At 56.3% G+C, this 17,577-nt stretch overlaps 1 protein-coding gene across 1 annotated transcript in view; it reads right to left on the bottom strand.

Moving 5' to 3' along the window:
• Positions 1 to 17,577, bottom strand: part of IQSEC3 (IQ motif and Sec7 domain ArfGEF 3) — a gene marked incomplete at both ends in the record, with an annotated part of 88,409 nt that overhangs the window by 50,760 nt on the left and 20,072 nt on the right. Inside the window, one exon of the mRNA XM_079714206.1 lies at positions 10,948 to 11,031. Coding sequence (XP_079570332.1) covers positions 10,948 to 11,031 — 84 coding nt within the window. The remainder of the gene's footprint in view (positions 1 to 10,947; positions 11,032 to 17,577) is intronic.

The raw sequence follows: 17,577 nt of genomic DNA, 5'->3' as shown, positions 1-17,577 counted from the left end.
AGCCTTTACTAAAACACTCCTGTCTCTCCCTCTCCTGAATCGATAAAGTGATCTCAGGTGGTCAGGATAAAGGCCAAGCAAGGGGAGTCAAGTGTCCTTGGGTGTCCCAGATGGTACTGGGGAGAGGTTGCAGTGAACAGTGTAAGAAACAAATTCACTCGCTGCTGATTCCAAGCACAGGCTAGGAAATGCCGGCCGCAGTGCACCTTCCTGTTCACACCACACGCAGGGGCACAACAGAATCCTCCCCGCCTCCCTGACCCTGCGTCATCCAAGCTGGAAGCCAGAGTTCACAATAGAATGCCCTGGAGGAGGGCGGCTGTGTCTTCCCTGCTGTCCACTTGCAGAGGCCGCCCTGCCTTCATTGGCTGTGACACATCCCAAGGCCCCGAGAGAATGAGTTATTGTCTCTCCCGTAGGCTCCTTGGAGACTCCAGGCTTTGATTACACAGCTGCTCCAGAAGGTGCTGGCTGGGTTGCTTTGTCTGGGGGGGCGGTTTCTTGTTGAAGGCATCACAGTCCTCCTCCGGGCCTGTGCCCTCCCCAGACCCAGGCCCAGTCACGGTGGGACCCCAGAGTCCAACGTGGAAACGGCCCCTGCATAGCCCATTCCTCGGGATGCCAGCACCAGGGAGGCCTCACCTAGAAGCTTCCTCAGGACGCCTCCTTCACAGACTCACAAGCTGGGCCGCACGGACTAACGCCATCTTATTGCCCCTGGAAGCCTAATATTTTTGAGCATTTGATTTCCTCCCAGTAGACGTGGATCTGGAAGCAAAATCAGGCTCTAAGGATGCCCGCCCCGGTCGCTGCCTGTCACACCGCACACAGCTCCCAAGCGTGTGCCCCTCTGAGCCCCTGAATACACCTCGGGCTTTCTTACCTCCCGTGTCTGTCCACATTCCCACCTCACCCACCCTGAGGCTGAAGCTGCAGAAGTATGGCCTGTACTCTGTTCCTGACACACCCCACGGTCACCTCACAGCTGCACTGAATAGTTACAGCCTAGTGAACTCCGGCTTTTAGTCCACGTTTTCCTTTTATTATGAACTATCTGATACATGCAAATACGAATAACGTGTACGCGACGTTCAGAGAAAAATCTTCGCTTGCACCCGGCTCAAGAAACAGCCCGTCCATACCCGTGGGTTCCTCCTTCTCTCCTCGGAGGAATGCCTGCCCTGGATTTGTGTTTATCATCCCCAGCTTCTCCTTAGGGGCGAATCTCCTCCTTGTCATGTTGCATAAGCAGCATTGGCTGCTGGGCAGGGGCACTGCCAAGTGCTCCTCGTGCTGGCGGGGGCGGCTTGGGGGCTCTCACGGTCTAGCAGAGCCCAGGGAGGGGCAGGAGGCCCTCCCGGGGGACGGCCCCCAGCCCCCAGCTCCAGGCCGGACTGGAAACATGGCAGGGCTCTGACGCAGCCGGGCTGTGCCCGTTACTGCACAAGGAGGGCTTTCGAGTGAGAAAATGGACTTGCTCCCTCAGGAGCCCTGCTTCTGGCCCCGTGTGGCCGGATGGGTGACGATTTCCAAAGGCACCATGGGGACCGTCCGGAGCCATGCAGAAATAGCCCATGGAAATGCCAGGTGAGGCTGGCAGAGGTGGACTCGGGAGAAGCATCAGCCTGTGAGCCGCTGGCAGCCAGGTCAAGGGTGTGAGTGCCTTTGGGGTCCCTGAGAGGAGGGAGCACACGAGGCGGTGTCGGCCAACTCACAGTTCAGCACAGCACGGTAGAAGTTACAAAGGTAGACCCAGCGCCACGCGGCCGGGCTCTGCCATGCACCTGCGTGTGGCCTTGGGCAAGTCTCCTAACCTCCTTGGGCCTTACTTTCCTCTCTAGGAAAGATCGCAGTAGTAATGTATGTGAGATGCTCTAAGCCCTATATAAGTAGCAACCATCAGAAGCTCCAGAGCTCCCAGCATGGGGAGCCACCCCCTTCCAGGCAGGGCAGGGGTCAGTGCCAGGCCATAAACCTTTCCCTGCGGGGGCTAAACTGTCTCCTCCTCTTAAGAGGAAGCCAAACTGTCGGCTGACTAGAAGACGTTCCTGATAAAATGTCTCTGCCCTTAATCGCATCCTAGCCGCACTGTGACAGCCCAGTGCTGGGTTAAATAATTTCCTCCCCTGCCCTGACGTCTAGAAAATCTCCTCTCCGGGCCTGTTGGCCCTGCTTGATTGTCATCATCGGGGCTCTTAGCTTCTTTGATCTCTTCCCCAAATTGGTCCCTCAGTTCTTGAGTCACCCCCCCACACCCCACCCTGCTTCTCTCTCTCTCGTTCTCTCTCCAGCCAACTCTGTGTGTCACGGGCTAGGCTTGAGTAGAAACATCTGAAAGCGGTCCCCTCCCCGATGCCCATCGCCTGCTGTCCAAAGGAGGGACTGGACCCTCTCCCTGAAGGGCACAGCTCAACGACCCTGAGCAAGATGCAGGGTAGTGGGTCCCCTCCTGATTGCCATACTAGGGGCTCCTGCTGGGACCCCATCCCCTGAAGGAGTCGGCCCACTCTAAGTATTTCTCAGTCACACCTGAGTTTCTAGAACCCTTCTCCTGGGACTCCTGGATCTTAACTGATGTCTCCCTCTCTGCTCTTGAAAAGTCCAGCTTTAAAACAGCGAGCATTTATTGAGTGCCTACTATATACCAGACACCTTTGCACACGTCATGTTGTTGAATCCTCCCAACCACCCTAAGAGCTAAGTGCTACTGTTGTCCCCATTGGACAGATAAGAAAATCGCGGATTCGAAAGCTTCAGTAATTGCACCAAGGTCAGAGAGTTTGTAAGTGGCCAAGCCAGGACCTGAACCTGGATTTGAGTTACTCTGTCTGTGCTCTCAGCTGCTCCACATCCTCGTGCTTCCTTGAAGGCTTCCTGGGCTCACCTTCCAGCCCAGGCCCTCCTATCCCACCTCCTCACCCTCCTCCTTTCCGACCTAGAAGGGAATCCCACAAGAATCTGGTGCTCATCTCTCCGCCCTCAGAGAAGAAAGGGAATTCTTTGTATTCCCTTGTATTGTAGAGTTCTTCATTGGTCAGTAATTAAGAGTCTCCTGTTTACCAGAATTGTTTCTTGTTACAAATTAGTAAATTCATACCAATGTGATACATCAGTCTCTCATGAATTTGTTTCTGGTGAGTCAGTCCCCCTGGAATCCAAGAACCACAGGGATGCCTAATTGATTCTCCAAACCTGCAAGACTGCAGCCTAGACTTAGAGCCCGGTGCCCACACCAGTTCCCACCAGCCTGCGGGGGGTGGGGGTGGGGCCCAGGCCTGACCCGTCAAAAAGTGACAAGAAAGAGGCGCCCCGCCACTCCTCTGTCTGTACGGGCTCTGTCTTCACCTCCAGAACGTGAGCAAGTTGCTGCCTTTCCCTGAGCATTTCCTCGGCTGAAAACTGGACACGGGGATTCTCGCCCTCGTGACTTTGAAGGTTGGTGGGGAGGATCGGTGGAGTGGAGGGCAGGAAGGAGCCTGTCACCTGGCAGACGCTGCATACAGTTAGCTGAGGCTGAGGCTGGCTTGCCACCGAACGCTTCCTCGTTCCCAGGGGCCCAGCCCAGCTCCCAGGCCGCACCCTGGGGAGGCGACGGGGATGGAAACGAGACAGGTGGTCATGCGAGGGCTGTGGGGTCATGCTTGTGAGGTGAGGCTGGTCTCCTTTAAAACTGCCTTTTGTGTTTTCACAGTAAGTGAAATGGAGAAAGAAACCCCGTGGCCAGCCATCCTCCCAGCCCTCCTCTGACTCAGGTTCCATTGCTTCCTCCCCACGAGCCTCTGCCCAGGTGCTCCTGTTCAGGCCACACCACTTTGCTTTATCCTGTTTTGCAAACGCTCCTGTTCCCTTGGCCAGATGTGGATGCCTCATCCGGCCAAGGCAGCTCCTTGCCTTCCTATAGAATCATTCTGGGGGGATTAGACTGGTCACCACCCATGTGATAGCTGAGGACACTGAGGCCTAGAGCAGTGGGGGGAGCACCAGCGCTATCAGGTGGCCTGAGCCCACCCTGTTCTGTATGACACCAGCATCACCAGCGGGAGACCTGGGGTGAGGCACTTCCTCTCCTGGGTCTCCTGTCTGGGCAGTAAAGGGCCAAGGCTTCCTGGTTCTCTGCTGCCTTGACGGCCTGTGGTTCCAAGTCCACGGACCCCTTCTCTGTGCTCCGCCACACTTCTCCTGGCTCCAGACAGAAAAACACGTCTTCCTTCACCAACAGCTGTCTTTCCTGTTTTGTTTTGTTTTTTAATCGTCACAAAAGTAATCTCTAAAGATCTCCTTTCTTAAACCATTCCAGTGCCTCTCAAAGGCAGTAAGTTCTTGAAGAATGCCTGATCTCATGCAGTCCCTCCTGCTATAGACTATTTCCTCATTTGGGGTCTGAGGAAACGTATTTAAAAACTCTTTCTGTCATCCATCAGAAATGCTTATTGGAGTTACGTCATTTTCATAGCTGTGTTATTGGTTACAAGATAAATGAACAGGTAAAGACGACCTTTCAGAGGAGAAAACAAGACAGCACAGGAAACAGTGAGGTTAGAAGAATCTCTAGGCCTGCAAAGAGAGGCCACACTTCCTGGGAATGAAAAAAGAATATCCAAAAGCTTCAAACAAGAAGTTTTCGGCAAATGGAACAAGAATTTGATTCCCCCCAAACTGGACAAAACTCTGCATTAATAAATGCCAATCCTTGTGATAGCTTTCATTTTGTTATTCTGGAAGTATTATCTTAGTTATGTTTATTTCTCTCTCTCTCTCTTTTTTTTTTTTTTTTTTTTTGGCCATGCCACGCGGCTTGTGGGATCTCAGTTCCCCAACCAGGGACTGAACCCGGGCCACAGCAGTGAGAGCCCAGAATCCTAACCACTAAACCACCAGGGAGCTCCCATGTTTATTTCTTTAAATAATAAAGCCTAGAGCTTTTCTCCTCTAAAAATATTCTCTTGGTCATTTCTCTGTTCAGTCTGGTTGTGCTGATGTGTTTACCTAAGGCTGCCTGAGTCTCCTGCTGGGAGGGGGGTGGCAGGGGAAGGCCCCAACTTCTCAGTCCCTGGACCACAAGCCAGGTTCTCCAGGAGGGGCTGTGCAGGGTGGGGGCCACACTTCACTTCCTGCGCCAGCAAACCCCTCCCTTCTTTTGTCTCCAGTGATAGAAGCGGTAACAGACGCGGTTCAAGTCCCAGCTGTGCCATTTTCCAGGTTTACGGCCCTTGGACAAGTCATTCATCACCTCTGAGCCTCAGCTTCCTTGTGTGTAACATGGAATAACAACATTTTATGAGTTTTCAGTGAGAATTAAATAATGCCCATATCTATTGCACACAGCAAGCGCTCAGCACATGGCAGCTAGCATTTTCCTTCCCTTTTGTGGGTGCAGGGACACATAACAGAAACACCAAGGGAGGAGGGATTCTCTAACCTGCTCCAAACACGCTGCTGACGGGAAGCGGGCTGTCTGGATGTGGGCCCAGCCTGACCTGGCTCACATGGTGGCCCAGGCACCGCCCCCTGGGCAGGTGCGTTTCCTGAGTACCTCTGGTAACCACCTAGGTCCTGGGAGAGACTATCTCAGAGGATGGCCAGGCCTGGGAGGAAGGCACACAGGAGATTGTTCCAGACATGAGTCCCACGTCCCACAGAGCAGAACGGCAGACAGCAGCTCAGGACAGAGCTTTCCTGCTGCCCGTTGAGTTAGGGGGACGTCCCCACCCAGACAGCATCTGTTTCGCCTTTTGTGTCTCCAGGGTCTGGCAGGGAAGACACAGGTGGGGCAAAGAGCACAGAGGGGTAAAGTGACAGGGGACAGACTTCCCTAGCTCCAGGGCCAAATTCCTCTGCCACCTCCGTTGAGGTCACCCTCTGGTATGGAGCCAGCCAGGCTGGACTCTGCTGTGACGACATGGGGACCATCAGAGGACAGGGAGCACATCTGCTCACAAAGCCCAAAGAAGGAGGAGCAGCCCCTCCCCAGGCCCGCTGCTCTGCGCTGAAGGCAGGTTGCCGCGCCCACCACGGACGGTGGTCCTCAACCCCCAGGGCTCCCCCTGGGCTCCACTCCAGGGCAGCGCACGCTGGGGGTCTTCACAGCCCTGGCTCAGGGTGCAGGACCCCAACCCCGGCAAAGACCTCTGGAAACGAATCTCCGGTCTCCAAGGAGACCGGACAGCTCCCCCCTGGCCTTTCTGCTGCCCGTGGCCCTCCTGGCGTGAAGATGCAAGGACCCCAGAGACTGGGGGCCGGGCAGCCCAGGTGGGCCCGCTTCCACCCCTGCCCTGCCTCCACCCAGGGCCACGAGGGAAGCTGAGGCCTTTCTGTGCTTCTCTGGGGAAGAACATGCAGTTCTGCAGCCCCAGAATGACCCTCCCCACTTCCACGGGGGGTGGGACAGGGTTCCCAGCAGCCTTGGAGCCTGGATGCAACTAATGCAGCCGGCAAAGGACTCAGTGGCCCCCGAGCCTAGCTGTTTGAAGCCTAAACTGTATCGATTTGAGAATTTAATTGCTCTGTGATCCCTGAGTAAACTCTGGCTGGTCCATTGATCAGGCCTCCGGCGGCTGGGGAGAGACAAGATGCGGTGGTTGCTGACGCAGGGCTCTCCCTGCAACACCGCTCCTGGCTGGGTGTCCCCTCCTCAGGGGTCCCAAGCAGGGCCCCCGGCCTGGCTGGTTGGCAGGTGATGGGGGCAGGGGCACCAGGAGGGACTGGTCAGGGCGGCAGGCTCTCCTTGGCTGCAGTGCCCTGCGTCGGAAGGGCAGGCTACAAAATCGTTTTTTCTTTCCTGGCGGGAACATGTAAAACCCAGCCAGAAAAATAAACCCTGGCAGGTTGCACACTAATATGTTAACAGTGGTTCATTCTATATGACTGCCTTCCATTTTTATTTTCTTCTTTATACTTCTGCATTTACCACATTTCCAACAACTAGCAGTATAACTTATAATCAGAGAAAATAGATGTTATTTAGGGTCAAATGGAACGGCTGGAAGGATTCCTCCTATGCTCCTAAAGAAAATCCTAGTGGCAGCTCCATGGAAAGTGGCTGCCTGTCGGAGTCCGGCCTGGGCTGACCTTCCGGCTCCAAAACTAGTTGGCAGTGGTCCCTCTATCAACACCCCAAACTTCTCTCCACCCACCAGTCCTTATCTGCAAATGGCCATAGCGCTGTCACACGGAATGAAGCGAGATAAAGTACTGAGTGCTTAGTGCCACGCCCCTGGCAGGTTCCGTAATATTAGTGCCTCTTCCATCCTAGCTGAAGGACCCAACACGCAGCGTGCCCCCCAGACCCTCCCCCTCCCCAGGGCTGGGGGTGGTTCTGTTTCCTGCCCAGTGGCCCCCCTCCTGACCCCTCCTCCCCCGCCACCTCCTGTCATTACTCTAACAGAAGCCAGTCTTCCTCCTCTCAGGCCCCACTGCCACCCACGGAGACAAATGGGCCACTATTTCTCTAGATGCAGGACGCAGCGGCCAGCTCCAGGGTCATTGTTCCCGACGTCACTGAGACCCCCACAGGGAGGAGAGCCCATGGATGGAAAGCAGGGCTGTGATTACTGGCCTGGTCAGTGGCCCGGAATAAAGCCCTGTCATTAGTGGCAGCGGGGCGGGGGGGAGGCGGGAGGCATGCACTCCACTCATGGTCCCCGGAGGCTGCTCTCACCCGAGGGCCTGTCACCTGGGAAGCATGGGTTGTGTGCCCGGGGCGATGCACGGGTGGTAGAGACCTTGCCATCCCCATAACCACGCCGCTGCACCCCGTCCCTTGGCCCCGTCACTGTCCATCCCTAGCTCCCCCCAGGCTCCATGTCCCAAGACAGAGTTTCTCCTGACCCCATCCCCCAGGACTGCCCTTTGGGTAGCTGGGGAAGGCCGTCCTAGCCCCTCCCACACACACACCCCCAGGACTGGGGCTTTGGGAGGGGCAAGGGTCTCTCCTGGACCCCCAGGTCTCCCCGGGCCGAGGGTTTCCCTCAGGCTGCAGCAGCTTGTCTTCATGTGTCTGAACAGAGGCGCTAGGGGTTATGGGCCGCCCCCGCCGGGGACGAGGCCAGCGGCTCAGGAAGGGGACTCCCACTCAGCCCCACAGCTTGGGTGGGGACAGGGAGGGCATGGCACCTCAGGCTCTGCTGACCTGGGTCACTGTTGGCCAGGTGCAGAGGAGGGAGGTGGCCAGCCCTGCGCTCACACACCAGAGACCCCAACCCTGAGCTCTGACTGAGGGCGTGCAGTCCTTACTGGGCCCCCTGTAGAGACCACCTGGCTTATCCCTGGAAACCCCAGAGGAGGCCATCTCGGCTGGGGCCCTGCTGAGCAGGTGGGAACCCAGGCTGAGAAGAGGGAGGGGCTGGCTTGTCTCAGAGCCCAGCCCAGGGTCTCCCCAGCGTGGCCCTAAGGGCCTGGCGACCCGCCACCGCCACCGTGTGCTCACAGCACACAGGCCTCTGACCTCGCACCTCCTTAGAGTGACTCGGGGGCGGGGTGGGGGGAGGGACTGGGTATGCTCTCTGGGGGCGGGACGCCTGGTCAAAGGGAAGGGAGGGGCTGGGAAGGTCACGGATCAGGTTGGGAGCAGGGATGTTGGGAGTCTGAAGGGAGAAAGCTTATCTGGGGGTGGAATCCCCCCAGGAAGCCAAGAACAGACAGACTGACTGACACGCAGACTATTGGACGTCCGAATGCACCCAGGGGGCTCCTCCCAGAGAAGCTGAGACGCTGACATCAGACAGACGAACAGACAGACAGACAGAAACACACTCCAAGCCAGACAGATGGGACGACTTGGGATAACTGGGAACAGAAGCAGACAGCGACTGAGGGTCTGGACCGCGTAGACGGAGGGCGGCAGTGGGCAGTGTCACAGGCCCTCGGGGACCAAGAGAATCTCCCACCTCCCACCCTCCCTCCCAGCATCACCGCCCCACCATGGGAAACTGACAATAGATGTATAAGAAGCCCGCTCCCCTGGCCCCGGCCCCCATGAACGGGCAGTGCCCCGCCCCGCCCCAGTACACGCCTCTGCCTCCCGTACCAGGTCCTCCCACCGCCTCCGACCAGGACTCAGGGCTTCGGGGTAGGAGGCCAGGCAGTTGGAGAAAAAGAGGGAAGGGTGAGCGGGACAGAGAGGAAGGGGCGTGGAGGACCCAAGGGAGGATTTCCGTCCCCAGCGCCTGCCAGGCACGAGCCTCTTGGGGGCGCCCTGTTATCCACCCTCACCTGATGCCGGTGCTTGGGTGGCAGCAGTGGAGGTGGACGGGACTGAGGTGGCCTGCTGGGCAGGGGACAGAGCAGACAGCTCCTCTCCTCTCCTCCCTGCCGAGGAGTACATTTCTAGGAGGACGCCTCTCCTGTGTCTGAGAGTGACCGCTCAGGGGACGGGGCAAGGCCCTCCCACCCCTTGCTCCCCATCACCCCGGGCCTCTCACGCTCTGCCCTCTTTCCTTTCCTCTCCCACCGTCCCTTTCTCCCATTTCTCTTCTTCCTTCCAGTGTCCAGGAGGGCCATTTTCAACTCGGGGGCATCGCATGCCCCTGGATGGGGAGCCCCTCGAGATCCAGGTGGCCTCACTCTCCTTAGGTCCCGGGCACAGAGCTCGGCCCCGAGACCTCTGGGCATCGGCCAGCACTGGCCCTCCCCTTGCCTTCTGTCCCCCAATGTGGTCGTGCCTCCTGCGCTCCTGGATCCCCAGGGTGGGCCCCTTATCTTGGCTCCACTCCCACCATTCCCTCCCCAGAGTCCTGCCTCTCCCAACCCGCTCGGACTCCCTTTGTGGGAAAACAAACAGTAACACCTTTCGGGGGAGGTTTTCCATCCCCAAGCCCACCGGCTACCATCTCTGATGTCTGCCCAGTTACTTCCCAAGGAATGGAGGGATCGTGGAATCGCTGAGGCTTAAACCTGGACGTGGCCCTTAGTGCAGCAGGTCCGGGCCAGGGTGCTCGCGGCTCTGGACCTTCTGCTGCCCTCCCGCGAGACGGGTCCTAAAGCCCGTCCAGGCTCTGAGGAGCCCAGAAGCCTCGGTGAGATGGGAAGTCATGCTGCTCCCTGCATAGACCAGCCCCTCCATCGAACAGATGGGGAAAGTGGGGTCCAGGGGCATCCAGGGACTTGCCCAAGTTCATTCCAACAAGAGGAGACTGCAGGTGGGGTGCGTTTCAGGCTGGAACCCGAGTATCCTGACCCCCAGGGAGGTAAAGAACAAGGAAAGAAAAGAGAAATGCACTGAACTGAGATGGAAAACGTGTGGTCAAAGTGTGAGCAGCACAGAGACGGGGGAGAGGACGCTGATGCCGGGGAGGAGGAGAGGTGGAGGGTCAGAGGGGTGGACGATGGAGGGGAGGGGAAGCAGGAAAGCGATGGAGAGAGCCTGCGGGGCAGGGAGAGGCTGGACGAACGGGGCAGAACGGGGCAGGGGGGAGAGGCTGGGACGGGACTCCAGACCCGACTTCTCAGTGGGCCCCCTCCCTTCCCAGGTGCTCAGCAAACCCAGCGGAGTATGACAAACCTCAAATCAAAGTTACCTTGGCTCCTTTGTGGAAGGAGAAAGATTAGAGGGAAAAATGCAGATCTTGGATATGAGAGGCAGGACGGATACTGTTATTGATGGGGCACCTTCGGGTGCCAGACAACCCACCACGTGAGACGTATAGCTAGAATCAAGCTAATTTCCCCTGACGTTTAAAAAGGTGATTTTTTTTACAGGCTGCTTAGTGGGAAGGAGCATAGGTTTGGGATTTGCCCAGCAGGGTATCGTGACCTAAAAATCGGGAACGGCTCATCTGGGGTCCAGAGGAAGGACGGAGAGATGGAAATACGAGGGACGAGGTAAAACCAAACAAAAAACCACGAGACTCGGGAGGAAGAGGCCGAGTAGGGCCCCGGTGTGCGCGCTGCTTGGAGGGGGAAGGACAATGGGGGGTGGGGAAGGGAGGACCGTCCGGCAATTATTCCCACCTTTGGGAGGCCAGGTCGGAGCAGGCGGGCTTCTGCTCGGCGTCGGCGGCTGGGCAGCAGAACTGGTGCAGCACGGTCTCATTCCTGAGGGCAGAGCAGAGGGACAAGGTCAGCGCCCTCTGACCCCAAGGCGCTCCTGCCCCAACACCTTGCCCCTGGGTAACACCAGGGTCCCAAACACTACCCAGGGGAGGACGCGCAGCACTGAGTCAGTGCAAACACTGCCTCCTGTTTGCAGCCCCCTGACCTCTTCTACTTCTGCGCCCCGATCCCTGCAGCTGGCTCCTGCATGTGACGTAACATTTATTTGACTGTATCTTTTGTCATTATCACGGTTAGCCCTCTGTAACCCTTTCCCCCACTGAGGTCCGACCAGCGAGGCGGAACTAGGTCTATTCATCCAAGATGCGCAGAATCGCACGCAGTGAACAGTTTTAAGCTAATCATATGCAGAGATGCAAAGCACTCATAGAGGCCTTAGAGTTGCCGGCTCGATGAGAGATTTGTCTGATGTGGGTGAAGAAGCCGATCGGAAGGTGGAGATCCAGGTTCTGGGGCCACTGCTACAGGTGGCTCGGGTTGTGATACCTGGTTCACCTTTTCTGCGTTTCAGCTTATTTACTAATGAACCACAGGAGTGATTCCCAGCCCCAGCTGCTTACTAATCTCTCCAGGAGATTTTTTAAATTACGGATTCACTTGGGCTGGCCTGGGTCAGGGGCAGCAGGACATTTTATAAGCTCCCAGGTGATTTTTCTAAGGGCAGCCAGAATTGAGAGCCATTCGACTACACAATTTCCAAGGTCCTTCCGTTCCTGCGAGGCTGGGATTCTAATACCTGTCTTGAGCCACCTTGAGACTTAACACGGAAATTATTTTTGTTGTTGTTGTTTTGGTTTGGTTTTTTTGGCTGTGCTGTGCGACTCGTGGAATCTTAGTTCCCTGACCAGGAATTGAACCCGGGCCCTGGCAGTGAGAGCACCGAGTCCTAACCACTGGACCGCCAGGGAACTCCCCTGAAATTACTTTTGGATAAAGTTATGCTGACCTCCTGCCTTCTCCCCTTTGGCAAGCAGTCACCATCATGAGGTCAGAGAAAGTCAGACCCGAAAGGGCTCTGTTCTGATCAACCTCCCAGGGCTGGGAGCCGCTCCCCTGAGCAGCACTGAGGCAGGTTCCACGTGGTCCTCCCAGGTCTCCAGACGCGGCTGCGTTGGCACGTGCGATGGGAGACATAAGCCTCCAAGTCCTTCCACACCTCAGGCTCGGGCTGGCAGTGTATTGGGGGTCGCGGTCTCTTTTGGGGTTCCTACTGATGGGGTCCCTCAGGACAGTCCAGCTGGGAGGAGGAGTTTGCCTTCAGCCCCTCCCTTGTTTCCTCTCTATCCACCTCCTGCCCATGGGCCTTCTCAGCCTGGGCCAGGGGCTTCCCAATAGACACCCCCCTCGGTGCCTCCTTCTGGGATTAATTTCATGCTACCCACCTCTGACCACCCTGGCCCCCTGCCCTGCCCAAGGTCACCGTCCAAGTGCCTGATCTGGGCAGGTCTTAGCTTAAGTCAGCCCCAGACCTCCCTTCCCTCCACCTCAGAGGAGAACCCACACAGAGGAACCCCAAGAATTCATTCCCGTTAGAGATAAAATTGGAAGAAAAAAGTGGAGAAGTGAGGGGAAGGCACGTCACCTCTGTGGTATCCTTCCCCCAAACCTATAACCCATTCCAAACGTGGGAGAGCATCAGACAAACCCAAATCGAGGACATTCTACAAAATATCTGACCAGTCCTCCTCAAAACTGTCAAGGTCTTGAAATCCACAAAGAGACAGAAACTGCCACAGACCAGAGAAAACTGAGACGTGATAACTAACTGCCACCACCCATCACAGCCTGTCCAGATGTGAGGCAGGAGGCCTGCCCACAGAACCCAGGACAGCTGGCCTGAGGCCTTGCCCCCAGCCCAGTCCCGATAAGGTGCTGGGATCTGTGCTGGGTTCATCAGCCCTCCACAAGTGGATCACAACCCCTGTGTAGGTTCGTCAAGTCCTTTATCTCCCGAAGCCTCCGTTTTCTCACCAGTAGGATAATAGTAAATCCTTCGCTTGGCAGGGCTTTTAGGGGAGCAGATACAACAGTGAATGTACAAGCACATCATAAAGGTAAGGGTCATACGAGCGAACGTTTTATTCATTCACTTTTCTGACCCAGGCTTTAATTTCATCAGCTCAAATGACAGAAAGAAAGGAAGAATTTTTCTTCCACGAAGGGTGCTCTCTGCACGCCTGAAGTCAGCCAGTGCTGCATTTTGTGAGCACCGAGGGGCAGAAAACGTCCCCTCCACGTAGCAAGAACCTGCTGCTCTCAGAACCGGCTTCGCAGACCTCTGCCCTTGGTACCTAATTCATCGACAGGGATGATGGCAACCTGCAACATCCCTGCATCCCCATTTCATTGTGGTGGAAACTGAGGCTCAGCAGGTGAAGCGAATCCCGAAGATGCTGGGCATTCAGGTGGAGGACCTGGAGGCAGGCCTGTTTCCCCTCGCTGCTGGGGAAGTAAAGAAAGGAGGAAAGCCTGTGCTCACAGGCCTGAGTGCAACCGCTGCGCTTTGGGGTGAGGGGCACCCTTCAAGGTGAGCCAGGAACGTGAGCCAGACCTTGGAATCCTACAGCCCCCAACCTGGCCCAGAGCAGGAGCCCGGGAGGGGCCTTCCCGGAGCTGCCATGCTGCATCATTCACCTCGCGGTCTGTGCAGTTCGCAGCCCAAGGCCGTGGCCCTCGGAGATCTGGAACTGAGCGGCCCTGGCAAGTTGGCAATGGAAGGGGGCCCCTCTGAAAAAAAGAACACAACCCATTCTCAGTCCTGGGCTCTTGGAATTCCAAAGGACGGAGGCGTATGGTATCCAGGCTGAAAGCTTATTTCTCAGGTACGTAACCCCAGGGCCCCTGACTTTAGGCAGAACTCGGTCCTCCCTGGCGTTAGCGATCCCAGGTGCCCCGAGTTGATGAGTGCTGATGGGGTGGCTGGATTGTGGGTGGATGTGCTGACCCTAGAGCGGGGCAGTCCGGACCCAGAATGAGGGTTTCAGTGTGTGGCTTATCCCTGGTCTTGCTGCCACGCTGGGCTGGGAAGGAGCATGGAGTTCTCAGGGGATGAGAGGAGCAGGCCATCGGGGCATTTCAGGGCATCATCCAAGCAAGATGGGGGGTAAGGCTCTTCCAAGGAGTCAGCGTGGGCCTGAAGGAAACGGAGAAGAGAGTGGTGGTGCCGCCTGGGGAAGGGTGGAGACCTCAGAGGCCAGCTGGCTGCAGGGAGGAGAAACACCGAGAGCTGCCAGGAGCTAATGAGGCTGTAGCCAGGCCAGGCTCCGAGCCACGGGAGGCTGTGCACCTACAATTTCCCACGTGTCTATTTAGTTTGAGACTCAGGATTCCACTGCTCGGCCGTCAACACAGCTGAGTAGTTGAGAGGAAGTGATGAGGCATGCGGTGATGCAGTGGGTGAAGTGTATTTCAGGAAAAACAATACAGAGGGTATAAAACAGCTCACTAGACAGCAATAAAAGATGAGATTTGTAGTAGGATTTTGCTACTGATTCAAGAGGTTGTAAGTCCTCCTAAGTCCCATGGAATCTCCTTGGTGACGCCTTTGGCCTGCGCCCAGTCTCCTTTCCCGGTTTGTCACCTGGGCTCAGGTTTCCTCCCCTCCTTCTGCACAATGACCTTGACTGTATACTTTTTTTTTTTTTTTGCGTTACGCGGGCCTCTCACTGTTGTGGCCTCTCCCGTTGCGGGGCACAGGCTCCGGACGCACAGGCTCAGCGGCCATGGCTCACGGGCCCAGCCGCTCCGCGGCATGTGGGATCTTCCCAGACCGGGGCACGAACCCGCGTCCCCTGCATCGGCAGGCGGACTCTCAACCACTGCGCCACCAGGGAAGCCCAATATGGCTGATTTTTGTAAGAGCACAATATTTTCTCCCCCTTCTCACTTCTTGATACTTCATCAAGAGTCTTGAGAATAATTTCTGACTTCCCTTCTCCCAGTGCCCCCGATCACCTAATTATTAACCCCCCTCCAAGCAGCAGGAAAAAACACCAACTTTTTCCTTTCCTTCCCTTCAACTGCTAGCTTGGATTTTCAGAGACAAGATGGCTCGTAACTGAGCCAAAGGAGTCCAGGGGGCTAGAAAGCAGGACAATGAGAAAGTTGGGGGTGGGGCGGGAGAGCTGGGGAAATGCTGGCCCCGGGCCTGGGGCTGAGGGTTCCAGGAAGGGCCGCAGCAACAGCGTGGAGCTGGCGTTGGAGACCCAGCCCCCTCTCCACAACGCTGGCCCTGGGGAAGGTCAAGTCGCTGTAAACAAGGCTCTTATCCCTGTCCTGTTTATCTCACTGAGTTATGGGGATTTAGTAAGACTTTGAATGTGAAACTGCCTTGGGAGAAACCTAATAAGCCCTGCACAGATGCACAATCTTATAATGACTATTACTGGTATCAGTCTGAGCCAACGAGGGACTCCGCAGCCCCAGCTCTGCTGCCATCAGAGACCTACCAGGCCCATCACCCCTCCCCCACCCCTCCTGCAGGCCCCGGGGCGAGGAGGAAGGGGTGGACTTCCTTTGCTCCTTGGTGCCATCGGCAACTGCACAGTCCTCCTCAGGAAGCTTTGGAAAGGTCTTAATAAGGCAAGTGATGGACGTCCCAGCAGCCAGGGGCAAAAAGCTACAGAAATGTCACCCTGGTCTGGTAGGCCCGCGGGCTCCAGTGTTCTGCCCCGAGCCTGACGAAGGCTGAAAGCTCGGATGGGCCTCCCTCTCACCAGGCTTTGCTTCTCCTTCCTTCTCTGCTCAGTCTCCTTTGGGGGAGCTTTTAAAGGTCATCTAGTCCACATCCCCGCCGCCAAGGAATAGGGGTTACAGAGTCTGGGAAAAGAGCTGCCTGCCTCTCCTTTTCAGAGAGGTTTCCCCTGAAAACATGCTGCTGGCTCTTTGAACGTTCATATGAACAAGTCTGGTCTTGCGGAAACGCTGTGCTTCTCTCCTGTGCCCTGAGAAACCTCAGGGCCCCCCTGGCTGCCCCAGGGCCCCCCCTGAGGTGAGGAGGCAAGTGGAGAAGGCAGGGCATGGACCTTCCACTTCAACCAGTGCAGCTCTGATTTGGTCTGATTATGTGTTAGAGACGCCCATTGGGTTTGATTTGGGGGCTGGGGGAATAAGTTTCCTTGTTTTAAAAAAACAACTGGGAGGGACTTCCCTGGTGGTGCAGCGGTTAAGAATCCGCCTGCCAATGCAGGGGACACGGGTTTGAGCCCTGGTCCAGGAAGATCCCACATGCCGCGGAGCAACTAAGCCCACGAACCACAACTACTGAGCCCGCGAGCCACAACTACTGAAGCCCATGCGCCTAGAGCCCAGGCTTCGCAACAACAGAAGACACCGCGATGAGAAGCCCGCGCACCACAACAAAGGAGGCCCCGCTCACGGCAACTAGAGAAAGCCCACGTGCAGCAACGAAGACCCAATGCAGCCAAAATAAATAAATTTATTTTAAAAAGCAACAACTGGGAAAGTATTCTTCTAAGCAAAAGCCCTCCTCCTGCGATTACTAAGGCTGCTCCATCTCTCCGATCGATTGCCGTGGTCTTGGAGAGGAGCTGCTGGCCGCCCTCCCAGCGGCGGCCCACCCCGGCCCTCCTTTTCTCACTGCCTGGAGCAAGACTCCTTGCGTCATCCTGCCTAACTCCTCGGTACAGCCTTGCCTTGGTTTCCTCATCTATAAATGGGGTTAACAATAGAACTTCTCTAAAGCGTTTTGAGGGTGAAATGAGTTAAGACACACAAGGCACTTACAATAGAACTTGGCACACAGTAAGTGCTTAATAATAAGTGTCAGCTGGTTTTTTTTCCTTTTTTAAAAATATTTATTTATTTTGGTTGTGCCGGGTCTTAGCTGCGGCATGCAGGATCCTTTTTAGTTGTGGCATACAGACTCTTAGTTGCGGCATGCATGCGGGATCTAGTTCCCTGACCAGGGGTCGAACCCAGGCCCCCTGCATTGGGAGCGTGGAGTCTTATCCACTGGACCGCCAGGGAAGTCCCTGTGTCAGCTGTTATTAATGTCCCCCTTCTGCCACCCTTGCCTCTCTCGCTTCCATCTCAGGAGAGGGGTGCTCCCTCCTCTCCAAGCCCCATCTTCAGGCCCTCTCCTCCCCCACTGGTCTTCAATGCTGTCGTCGGCACAGGCTTTTGCTCATCAAATCTCTCATCCTAGAAACACTATGTTTCCCTACAACTGCCTCCCTCCTCCCCATCTCCTACTGCCTCCCAGGAAGAGCTGTCTGCTTGCAGGTGCTTCCTTTCACCTTGATCTCCTGCCAACCTGCTGGGACGCGCCTCCTCCCAGGAGCCCTAACAGAGCTTTCCCCAGGGAGCCCCCCAGGGAGTCCCCCAGCGATCCGGTTGCCAATCCAGCGGGACCTCAGTTCCTCACTGACTCAACTTTTCCCAGCCCAACCTTCCTTATTTTATTTTATTTTTTTTGCGGTACGCGGGCCTCTCACCGCAGTGGCCCCACCCCTTGCGGAGCACAGGCTCCGGACGCGCAGGCTCAGCGGCCATGGCTCACGGGCCCAG

This window comes from Hyperoodon ampullatus (genome assembly GCF_949752795.1).
Source record: "Hyperoodon ampullatus genome assembly, chromosome: 11".
Classification (NCBI taxonomy): Eukaryota; Metazoa; Chordata; class Mammalia; order Artiodactyla; family Ziphiidae; genus Hyperoodon; species Hyperoodon ampullatus.
Note: the sequence above shows the minus strand (reverse complement) of the source record. Positions and strands in the feature narration are given on the sequence as shown.